Genomic DNA, 12,806 nt, shown 5'->3' with positions numbered 1-12,806 from the left:
ATGTTTGAACACACTGTACACATCTTTAGTAAGAAGTCAAGTAGAGTATAATTCGCCTATTTGGTCCCCGTTTTATAAAGTACATTCCAACAATATTGAAAGGGTACAACACAAATTTTTAAGATTTATTAACTTTAAACTAAATATTCCAATCCAAAATATAAATTATATCCAACTCATGCATCAACTAAATTTGATTACGCTATCAGATAGGCGAATTATCTCCGACCTTGTTCTACTAAATAAAATTATTAATTATAGAATCGACAGCCCTGAAATTCTTGCCACAATAAAATTATTTGTACCTTCCAAAAATACGAGACAAAATTCCACCTTTTTCTGTAACAATTTCAAATCTAATTATCATGCGCACATATCGTTAAATCGAATACAAAATTTTGGTAATAAATTTGGTAATGTTGTTGATATATTTAGAGATTCCGTAGCAGTGTTCAAACGAAATCTACATAAACACTTTGCTGAAATGTATGACTTCTCCACTCCATAGTAAAAAACCCATTTTTTACCTTCTGTTTTTTCACTCTTTTCTTTTATGACTTTTTAACTTTAATATATATGTTTTAACTTTACAAATTAATATTGTACTTTAAATAACAATTCGAATATGATTTTAAGTCCCTATAAATGCTGATTAATTTCAATACATTTATTTTTCTAAGTAAAAAAAGAAAAGAAAAACTGTTCTCCATAATGGTATTCTGTATTATTTGTAAAACATTTATGTACTACAGATATAATAACTATTTTATTTATATATGTACGTAAACTTTTCAATGTCACATAGTTAATGTAATAACACTTATAACAATGTATGTAAAAGCCCAATGGGCGTTTAAATAAATAAATAAATATATTTTTGATGAAGTTTTATATACTCATACAATTGGAGCAGTCCGCTCCGAGCGCCAACTTGCCAAGGCGTCAATGAGCCAAGGGGCCAAGGTGCCGATAATACCTAACGCCTAATACAGCATCCTTAAGGTTTTTACCGGGCCTGAATGATTACGTTATCCTATGGATAAGCTATCAAGGGGATGATGAAATACCCCTTAAGCGTAATTTCGCCATAAACATTAATTACTGAATCGTCAAAAAGTGTGGAAGATGTACATACTTAACTGATGAGATTGTTTGGAAATTTTTGGTAGAAATGTAATCACAATATGTATTTGTATTAACATTTTAATAAAATTATAATTTGCACAACATTTTAGTAAAATTATAATTTGAACAACATTTTAATAAAATTATAATTTACACAACATTTTTATACAAAAGATTTGCAATCATATTATTCTATTTTATATATCACTAATTATTACAACAGCGTTTTTCCAACTCAAGAACATTAGAGTTGAAAATATATATATTTATGAAATGATTCACAAAGAAATATGTAGGTACTCTAGCTTTTAGGTAAATAAATCACAATAAACATTACGCATTGGTTTTCATAAACTTTATTATAAATTGCATTTATTATATATATAAATGCATTAAGTTTGGTAGAAAAAGAATGTCATACTTGTCTATTTACATCAAAAAAACTTCGAAGAACTCCTCGTCATAATAATAAAATTATTAAAAAAAATAAGTACCTGTTGACTATTTAATCAGCTTCAAAATATAAAATTACGTAGAAAAATATCTATGTACTAAGTCTCTTATTGTCTATGGTTATTACATTTAATTTTACAATGGTCAGACCAAAATAAATTATAATTATAAATTTAACGACTATTTTATTTCTTCACTGGTTCTAAAGAATTGCATTATTTTTGTAAATTAAAATTTTATTAAGTATTATAAAATTTGTATTGAGGGCAAGAAACATTTTTTATACTAGTTATTCCTATAATCCTGCTGTTGAAAGCTCCATTGTAGATCCTCTTTTAGGTAGACTGGAAACGATCAATATCAATTGTCAATAGTTAACTCAATTCATATCAAATGATAACATAAATATGTGAATGACAATTATTGACCTTTTACTGAGGCAATTGAAGTGATTGAGGGAATGATGTGTATTTTGACTGAGCACACAGATGTAGACGAACGCCATTGACGCAGTGATGTGATCGTTTACTCTGTGCGATTGACAACAGCACGTTCAATTGCTATAACTGTAGAGCCCTGTGTAATTCAGTTTCATTGCGGAACGAGATATGTTTCATTTGTAATTATTGCATTATATTGCGAGTTATGGAAAGAAAAATCCAAAGATTATCACTGTATTTGCGTACTTCACGTTATGTTTTCACAGACGTGCACAAAGCAAAAGTGCGAAAGTATTGACAGGTCAAATGAAGTTCTGATCGCACTTCAATGCATATTGTCGATGACGTAAGCTCATTAACAATTGACATTATCGTTTCCGGACACCGTTACATGGGTCATTTGTGAGAAAGAGAGATATGTTACAAAAGAGTTACGCCAAGAATTGGCTATAACAAAACATTGATTAATTCCCTGTAAATGATTATTGTCTTGTCTTTTTTTATTACTTGTCTGATGCAACAAAAAGTGAACAAGACAAGTCAAGCCACAGCATGATTGGCTTTGTTGCCTGCCTTAAAGCCGGGATGCCATACCCCCGGTAGCGGCAATGGTTTCGCCGGTGATGTAGCCGGCATCGTCAGACACGAGGAAGGCGACAGTGGCGCCCATCTCATCAGCCTTGCCGAGGCGGCCCATGGGCACTGCGGCAAGAGCCATCTCCAGGGCAGAGTCGGTGCCGGTCAGCTGGAAATAAAGTTGTTGAAGTTGAAGAAAACCAGCAGAATTATCCATTAAACAAATATTGGTAAAGTTTCCGAATTCAGCTGCGCGCTTAGTATGCGAACATTTAAAAAAATAACTCTCTGATGGTTTCAACTTAATAACTACAATATTTATACATACACCTTTTTATGTTGGGGGAGATGGTAAAAGGGGTTCCATGATAACTCAACACAGTGACAATTCAACACACTTTTAAAAAGTGATATAAAGTCATTAGAAACGATGAAAAAAAATAATTTTTTAACCTAACCTAACCTACTTAACCCAGTTAATAAAGTTTTTGTTTCATCTCTTTCCATGACTTTATATAACTTTTTTAAAATGTGATGATTTATCCGGTCACTGGTAAAAGGTACATTAAAGTTCCACTTTTTCAGAAAATTCAAAATTTCACAGATTTTGGCAGTTAGATGGCCATTTTTTCTGTCTCGTTTGTAGGATTTGAGTTAAAAGGTGTTCAATCTTGAAGTTTGGGAAGTGTGCATAAATTATTTAAATAAACCAAACTAAGAAACTAAAAACCAATTTTGTGAATGTCATAGAATTCATAGAATAAAGAAGAACACGAGAAATCCCATGTGGACGTGTTTCGTGGTACAAATATTTGGCCAATCGGGCCATAAATTTCCTATACAAAACTGTGTTTCACACCATGATTATGAAATTCAAATGGGATAGAGATATACAATGTCAGGAAAGTGTAAGAGAGACAGAATGCACGCTAAATGGTCTGGAAGCAAAAGGTACTAAGTCAGTGGCGACATTTGTTTCCATTCAAATTTGTAGTGTTCTTCTTTATTCTATGTTTCCTGTAGAAATTAAGTTGAAAACAAGTACTATTTTTAAAATATTGCGGAATATGGCAACTTTACCCAAATCCTCTCAGGCGTAAAATTACTTACCACAAAGAAAGAACAACAGAATTGTAATAAAAGACAAAACACAAGGACTTGCAATGAAATAAGACTACCAAAAAAGAACAAAGCCAATACGCTAAACAGTTTATTCTATAAAGGGATGAAGTATTAACTTAATAAGTAAAACCTCAAATTGTAAAATTTAATTGTTGAAGACAATATGTATTAGCGATTCTTAAACAAATATTTGAGAAAGAAAAAGATAGGACTTGAACACAGGACCCTCGCCTTGCCAGGGCGCTCTATTGTATTTTCAGTACAAATAATGAATTTATATGTACTGAAAATGATTGGTGGTGTAATGGCTAGCATAGTTGCCATTCAAGCAGTTGGTTGGGGTTCGATTTTCGGCCGTTTCAATATTTTTTTAATATTTAAAATTTGTATAAATAAATTAGAATTTTTATTTTTGTCCGTCTAAATTTTCACGGGTCTGCGCTTTACTTACAGGTCCAGAGAACTTGGTAGGTACGATTCCGGGAGCTAGACAGTTGACTCGGATGTTTTCTGGAGCCAAATCCAAACTGGCCGCCTTTGTCAATCCTAGAAGAGCTGTCTTGCTGACTGAGTATGCTCCAAGAATCTGAATATAAAAATAAAAACACCATATTCAGGATGCGTTTTATGTTCGAGGAAGATTTTGTTTGGCTTCCATTTTGGTTTGGATGATATTTGTCAGTTGGCATTTGACAGTCGTAGAGACTGGTCGATAAAAATTTATTGTGGAGCATCTACCGCCGCAACATGTTGAAATTATTAAAACATTTTATTTAAATAATTGTTCAATTGTGAATGTGCAGAAAGTTACGAATAATGTCAAAAAGTGGAGATATCGACTGGCCCCCGCGATCCCCTGATTTGACCCCTCCCGATTTCTGCCTAAGGGGGTACTTGAAGGAAAAGGTGTAAACCAATAAACCAACCACAACCTCGATGCATAAGGACCAATATTCGAAACAAAAAAGAAGAAATATGCCAGGAGTTTGCAAAAATGATATGAAAAATGCGCTTAAAAGAGTTCACCTTAACACCACGGCTAGAAGCGGCCCCTTGACCGACATGATATGCTAAACATAAGGAATAAGGACCATATATATTAAATAAAATATAAATTATAAAATTGTATTTCGTTTAAAAGTTATTAAAACAAAAATCAACCTGGAACATAAAACGCACCTGTATAAATATTGAATAGTCAGTAGAAGTAGACAGGTATAAATGATATAAATAATATCAAATGAAGATGTTATTAGACTTACAGGCATGGGCTGGTAGGCGGCGATGGAGGATACGAAGACGATGCTGCCCCCGCCACTCTTCCTGAGCAGTGGAAGGCTCTCCTGGGCCAGTAAGTAGGCGCACTTCACGTTGATCTCAAATATCTTGTCCCATGTTGATTCTTCCGTCTACAACAGATATAGAGGAATCCATTTACCTTCTGCATTCCCAAATAATTCCAGATATGAAAGACAAGCAGTGTATAATTTATTCAGGATTTCCGAACGAACAATTAAATTTAAAGCAAATCAAAAGGCTCACGAGGAGAGACTTGGGCTACTATATTGATTTAACCCTATGAAATAGCACAGGACAGGGCACCTTATCAAAATGACAAGTTCGCAATAACTGTAAAATGAAACATTTATAATGATGGAGGGCTTAGGCAGCAAAGGTTTGATTCTGCGATGCCTGTGCGGAAATCCAACATTTCGGAACACCCAATCACTAACTTACTTCAATTAAAAAAGATATATCCAAACAGCATTAAATAGATAAAGAAAAACTGTAATAAATTATGTGAAATCCAAAACCGTGTCACTACTTGAAATGGTGAAGTCTTACTAGTAAAAATAGATCAGCAACATCATCAGCTGTAGGCAGACTAATGAAACCTAAGCACAAGCCAAATTGGTGATCGCGCTTTTGGAGCATCTGGGCCGAACGCTTGGAATAAATTCCATCCATAACAAGTCTAACAGAATTCAGGTCTAAACTAAAAACTTACCTTTTTAAGCTGTCATACCCTTAAATTAAATATACAATTCCTGAGAGAAAGTCCAATTATATCGAATTTTATAATTATGTCCTATATCCTGTATCTAAATTTTGCTAATAAACAATTAGTTAATGTTAATTAAGTATTATTTTTATAAGCAATAATTGTTCGCCTGAAACACTCATCCACATTGAAAAAATCTCCTGATAAAAAATACATGACGCCAACGGGACTCGAACCCGTGTCCATTCGATTTCCGGTCGAAAGCTCTGACCACTGAGCTATGGGGGCTTATTTCTTACCCGAGAAAATATTCAATATATGCTAGTGTTTCATTCAACAATTACAGCTTTTTACATTTTTTCACCTGAGAACAACCAACTTTATTTTTATATGAGAAAGGCATTGTAAGTGCTAAATTTCTCACTAGATGGCGTTTATTTAAAAACATTAATTTATCAAAAAAAAATAATAGTTAATTAAGTGTTAATCTCAAGTGACCTACCAGGTAAGTATGGTACTGTATATTATCTTCATATATAGTTAGTAGATCATTGTAGCAGTGTATTATATATTTGTATAGTGCCCTTGAGGTGATTTTGCACAAAATCGGAGCTATATAAATCATCCAAATATTATTATTATCATTATAATTAAAAATATAATGAAACCAAAATGAGATTCATCATTTGGCGTCAACTTACTTCCAGAACAGGACCAACACTTGGATTTACAGCCGCATTGGAAACCAGAATATTTAGTCCACCAAACTTCTTCGTTGCCTGAAATATGAATATATAATTATTAGTCTTATCAAACTTTAAGTTGAGTGCTTGATAAGCCGCCAAGCATTATGTTCATCAAACGAGAACAGGCTGAGAATAACACTTGTAATGTGGCCTGTTATAAGTGCTATTATTTTTGAACCCTCAGGAACCAAAGGAATCTTCTCTAAAAACAAGGCGCATCATTCAATCTGTCAAAAAAAATGAGCTAATTACTGATTTGATGATGAAAACAAATGGGGCAGGGGTTCGAAAAAATTGGGCCTTACTTTTATGTCAATATTGTTAGATGCCGGTATTTAAAATAAAAGACATAAAAAACATAACATTCCTACCAATTTATAACATATTTCTCTTGAACTAACTTTTTAAGTTCCTAAAAGTATATATGTTATTTTGGAAGATAATATCTATAAATATGAAGAGCCGAAACGGTGTTAATTTTATGAAATCCCCTCGGTAGTAAAAAATCGAAAAGTATGCTCTGAAAATTATTAAAAACGGATTTTGTTCTATTATTTAATATGTTACAGGTATGAAAAAATTTACAGTCTATCTTTAAATGAAACTTAGGCATTTGTAGAGATATTTTAGCTCTATTTTTAACTCATGGTGTTTTGTTAAATATTTTCGCTTAATCAATATCGTTTTTTATTTTTTATTTTATTTATTTATTTCATTCAAAAAACAGTTTTTACATAAAAAGCATACTCTGCACATCTCACTAGCGCATTCCTGTATCAAGATGTGCAGCTTTACAATAATATCATTTAAAAAAATACATATATGTAAATTAAAAATAATAACAACATTAAATTAAATTTAAACCAAAAAGAAAAGTTTATGACACGGACGTTTCGAGACCGGTAGACAAAAATAAACAAAATTTTAGTAACAAATGTATGAAAAAATAAAAACAAAATGTCAACAAAAGAAGCATTAGTAAGTAAGTTGGCAACAATAATATTCTTCTGTTAACTAAAGTACAAGGTACCAGTGCTGGCTTATCAGACACAAGCATAGGGTAACCATACTAACAATTACAACATGGATAGTATGAATCAAAGATATTAGAAGAACGAGATATGCTATGTTGGCCACCGGACCGTAGCCTGAGTACTACCTAATTAGGGTACTTTGAACGGTATCGGGACGTGTACGCACAGAAATCTGTTCTATGTATTAGTGCGGATACCTTAGCGCAAGCGAAGGTGTGCAGTAGTATTGGTGAACAAAACCGGCGACACTCGGCAAAACAATTCCACTCAGTACGAACTGCGCATAGCACATCTCGTTCTTCTAATATCTTTGGTATGAATAATAGATTATAAGAAAAAATAAAAATAACTAAATAAAAATAGGTAAATAATAACCGATAGGTAAGTAGATAATATTATAATAAAAAGTAAGTTAGTAAATAATTTAGCTAGACAATAATTAAAGTAAATATTAATACGATAATTAAGTAGATAATAATAATAATAAGTAACAATATATATCCTGGTCAAATAAAATTTTACACGCAAAACACTTCAATTATCTCAACCAAACGTATGTTGACAAAATTTCGTCAAACAAATGGTTGAGTATTGGAGAGTTGAGCGCAGAAATAGAAGGATTTATGCTTGCCATTCAGGATAGAGTCATTAATACTAAAAATTATAGAAAGCATATAATCAAAGATACAAATCAAATTGATGATTTGTGTAGAAAATGTTTGGCTTTTCCGGAAACTATAGAACATATTATATCGGGATGTTCTATATTAGCACCGTCCGAGTATACATTTAGGCACAATCAAGTTTTAAAAATAATTCACCAAAATTTGGTAATTAAACATAACTTGATTGACTGCCGTAATGTAGTACCATATTATGAATACGAACCAAATTCATTTTTAGAAAACGAATTTTACAAAATATATTATGATAAAACTATACTAACAGACCGAGCGATTAGTCATAATAGACCCGATATAGTTTTACATGACAAAATTAAAAAAATAACTTATATCATTGATGTCGCTATTCCAAATTCTTGTAATATTCAAAAATCTGTTAGTGAAAAAATAAGAAAATACACAGATTTAGGAAATGAAATAAAAAGAATTTGGCATTCTCAGACTATAAAAATATTACCATTCGTTATTTCGGCTACTGGCATTATACCTAGCTCTCTAATTAAAAATTTAGGCGTATTAGATCTATCAAAAAAATTATATATAAAGATGCAAAAGTCAGTCATTTTGAATCCATGTAGGATAACAAAAGATTTTTTAAATATTTATGTTGAGGGATCAGTAGGATTTATAGGCCCTGTTAGAAGTTCTACCGAGCCGAACCCTCTGATATGAAAATATCTGGAGTCGGTGAATTATTTTCCCATTTGATCTCTGGTGAATTGACGTGTTGTTCTTGTATTGTTTTGTATTTATTTTGCTTATACATATAATGCACTTACATAATGTTGATTGACTAGATGATCATATGTGGAAAAGTGAGTGGAAGGGTTAAGTTTTTCCTTTGGGGAAGATTTAACCCGGACAACTAAATCGGAAGTTAAAAAATTGAAAAAAAAAATAATAATAAATAACCAAAAGTTATTTTAGAAGTAAATAAGTACATGCGCAGTAAGTAAATAAGGATTGTATCGAAACAGAGCTTCCACAAGGAATTATGATATAAGCGACAACATGGGTGATCCAAAATCATCACTCTCAGCTAGTACGGAGATTTTGACCATTTTCTTGAATAGGTACGTTAAATGTACCTATAGTTTTTATATTTTCTCCAAGCATATTATATAGCAACGGAGCTTTATATGAAAAACTCCTTTGTCCGAAGGATGTTCTGGTATAGACAGGTTCCTATAACATTCGACTTTACGTATCTTCTTTCAAACCATCTACTTCTTCTTTTTGAACGCTTACTACAGAGCCTTAAATTTATTCTATGTGGAAAATAAATTATCAGGAAAAGAGCCAACAAAACTGAATAGCAAATGTAGATAAGATTTACTAATCCTTTATACAAACAGGAGATAAGAAACATTTATGTTTATAAAGTTGCTTTGAAGACTCAATGTTATCTATCTTGCAATGAATTGTTCAAATAAACTGTCACAATACAAAATCGAATTGCCTGAATAACTTACTGTCTCAAACAACAATGTCCTGTCTGCCTTCTTACCGACATGGCAGACCACCCCCTCAACGTTGAGCCCGAGTCCTTTCAGCTTGGCTACCGCTGTGTCTACATTGTGCTGCTTGCGACTGCTCACCAGCACTGCGGCTCCTTCGCTGGCCAGCCTCTTGGCTATGGCGTAGCCAATGCTGGAATATCACAACGAAATCACTCATTTAATACTGCAGGACTATTAACAGGACACAGATTCCGCAGGAAACGTGAAGAGAATTGAGGAAAATTATTTTGCATTAGCGAATATGAAACTTATTGTTGTTTACACTAAATTATCAGGATTCTCTTTCTTGGAAAAGTGGACAACATTAAATCGCATCCCATGCAGTCATAGCACAGCCCCTACATATTACATGCAAACAGGAATTTATAATGACTCTGCATTGAGGGAATTTGGACAAGTTCAAACTAAACAACACAGGAGAAAGAAATAATGTTCACAATTCAATATTTGTTATTCAATGGTTGACAAATATCAACAACTCAATTTAGATGCCATGCTTTCAAACTAGAGTCAATTTCGATTAATTGGTACACTGTTTTATCGGGAGAGCTGATTAATTGGGACAAAATCCAAGGAACAGAAACCAAGTACAGAAACTAATACTAATTTACTTCGGTTATCTGAGACACCATTCAGTTTAATTGGGAGAAATTCCCATTTGAAGTCAATGCAAAAAGTGTCCCAGTAAATTAATTTTAGTAATGGGTTGTTTATGTTAATGGGTCGCCATCTGCTGACATTCGTCAATGTAAAGTTGTTCAGTTCGCAGTACACTACCGCGAGTGTTAAGAAGTCATCGTTTGGGTTACTGTTATTTTAATATGTTATAATAATGTCCCTGTTTTCTTTATATTTATCCAAACCTTAAAGAAGCTTGATTTATATATGAAGTAAGCAAGATAAGATTGCTGACTTGTTCTATACCTAATTATAAACATACGGGATGATAGATCATCGACATATTCAAGAGGATAAACAGTAGATAAACTAACCCCTCTGTTGATGCAGTAACAATGGCAACTTTTCCCTTCAACCTCTCCGTAGGAATAGAGGCGGAACCACCCATGGCTCTAATGGAAAACGTACTCAGTTGAGTATTTGCCGGCACTCTTAATAACGCGCGGAACATGACAGATTAATATGTATAAATACAAAGTCCAATTAATTAATGATAATATCTCTAACAATCGCAGGAATATGATTAATATTTTTGCACGATTGTTTTGCAATATTTCACATTAAAAACTTATTAATATTCCAGACTCGAACTTTGAACTGCTTTGAACTGACGTTTGATTTGACAGGTTTGGTTGGTGTTGCGTGAATCTTGAATTATTTCTACAATGTAGCCATACAGTTTTAGTTTTCACTCGTTAGCCTAATAAATTATTTCAAAAACAAAATGCAAATATTTTACGTAATTTTAAAATTATTCAACTGACGACTCAAAAAAATAATGGTATTCAAATCGCAATAACAGCTGGTTACAAACAATCGTCACTTCGGTTACGTTTAAAAAAATAATGATAACTGAGTACCTACTTATATCGGACTAGCAGAGGCGGATTAACTGTTGAGAGCGCCCTAGGCAAGCACCTCATCGGCGCCCCTCTAGCGACCACATATTATAAATTTTAACAAGTAACTAAAGTAGCCGAATTTGTAGTTAGGTGGGTTTTACGTGAAAACAAATTAAAATTGATGTTTTTTTTTTACGTGAAAATTATGTTTTTAACTTGACTGAAGTAGCCCGACCAGTCGCCTTTTAGATTTTTTCAGCGCCGATTCTCGTTCTGAGTAGCCTAAATGGCGATATATCGCCCTCGTTGGCAACACTGCCAGCTATCTTTTTTTTACATACCAAGTTTCATCACAATCGGTTCAGTAGTTTTTTTGCATGAAGAAGTAACATATACCTATACAAACACACACATATACACTTTCGCAGTTATAATATTAATAGGGATAGTTAATAAAACATAAAAAATTTAAATGATCAATTATTTATGTAAAGGAATAAGTACTCACTAATAAGTACCTACCTAGAAATGCCTAGGATCCCTTTGTGTTTAAATTACGAATTTTATTTTATGCACTTTTCAAATGTCACTTATGTGTTGTCTTGGTTACACTTAAACAGCATTTATTTATGAACAGCATTGTGTACTCGCTATGTGGCTGACTGAGTGACTAATAAAAATAATGTAATTTTTTAATATAAAAAAGGACGACAAATAAACTTTAAATGTCGTTTCTTTGTACTTCAGAGCAACGCATTGTTTTATTTGTCTTATAAAACGATATTTTTAGTGAAGAAAAATGGAAAAGTTACGATTCACATTTACAGTGTTAGCAGCATTGGGCGGAAAAACCGGTGTGAACTGCATAACTTCAATCGAGTCACCCGATGAACATTTATTTGATATTCCTGATGATTTGAAACTTGCTAGAAAACACACCGCCATAACAACTACGGACGTTTTTACTAAAATTCAGAATTCTCTAAAGAAAAAACATCAAACACGGAAAATATTTATTAACCGGTATTTCAATGGAAGATGCTCCAAGGAACTAGCATCATTGATCCCCTCGGCACCGGTGCATAGTCGGGAAACACACCAAACGCGCGCCCAACATATGTACACGGTTGACATTTGTCATGTGACAAATGTCAAACGGGTTGCTTCTACGACTCGTTATTGTGTTCAACAGCTCGCCTGTGGAACGATTTGCCGGGCTCTGTGTTTCCTCCTTCCTACAGCATGGGTCTCTTCAAGACCCACGTTCACTCCTTCCTCTCCTCAAAAAGACCCTCCACACAGCATCTTCAAAAATGACAGAGGCCCTGAGGGAAATTATTTTCCTCAGAGCCTCTTGTGTTGGGTTAATGTAAAAAAAATATAGGAATTACTATTCTTTTTCCTTAGCCTTCCTTTTATAAGCTGCACCACTAGGTTTCTTCTTCAATTCACTCATTATTTGGGTAATGAACTAAAACGCAATGTACTAATTAATTCACACAAATACCGCTGCGAGTACGTAATCAATAGAAGCGCGCGTAACCGGCGACATCCAAGCTGAAAGTGATGAGTGTGACTGTCACCC

The 12,806-nt window shown here is 33.2% G+C and overlaps 1 protein-coding gene across 1 annotated transcript; it reads right to left on the bottom strand.

The window, feature by feature from the left end:
• Nucleotides 1–1,359: 1,359 nt before the first annotated feature.
• Nucleotides 1,360–10,997, bottom strand: Dhrs4 (Dehydrogenase/reductase 4). The gene is made up of 6 exons (XM_089633885.1): nucleotides 10,694–10,997; nucleotides 9,654–9,831; nucleotides 6,420–6,497; nucleotides 4,979–5,125; nucleotides 4,168–4,302; nucleotides 1,360–2,763 (listed from the first exon to the last, which is right to left on the bottom strand). The coding sequence occupies exons 1-6, from the start codon at nucleotides 10,828–10,830 to the stop codon at nucleotides 2,593–2,595; spliced, it is 846 nt and encodes a 281-aa protein (XP_089490011.1). The 5' UTR covers nucleotides 10,831–10,997; the 3' UTR covers nucleotides 1,360–2,592.
• Nucleotides 10,998–12,806: the final 1,809 nt, after the last annotated feature.

This window comes from Hesperophylax consimilis, chromosome 7, assembly GCF_061612785.1.
Source record: "Hesperophylax consimilis isolate HC1 chromosome 7, BYU_Hcon_1.0, whole genome shotgun sequence".
NCBI lineage: Eukaryota > Metazoa > Arthropoda > Insecta > Trichoptera > Limnephilidae > Hesperophylax > Hesperophylax consimilis.
Note: the sequence above shows the minus strand (reverse complement) of the source record. Positions and strands in the feature narration are given on the sequence as shown.

What these genes read in the sequence shown, in the direction of transcription:
- Dhrs4 (XM_089633885.1), bottom strand. Translation starts at nt 10,830, where the DNA reads ATGTTCCGCGCGTTATTAAGAGTGCCGGCAAATACTCAACTGAGTACG. An exon ending in GTTACTGCATCAACAGAGGG is followed by an intron (nt 9,832 to 10,693) that starts GTTAGTTTATCT and finishes GTGATATTCCAG; the next exon opens with CATTGGCTACGCCATAGCCA. An exon ending in GTGTTGGTCCTGTTCTGGAA is followed by an intron (nt 5,126 to 6,419) that starts GTAAGTTGACGC and finishes TATCTGTTGTAG; the next exon opens with ACGGAAGAATCAACATGGGA.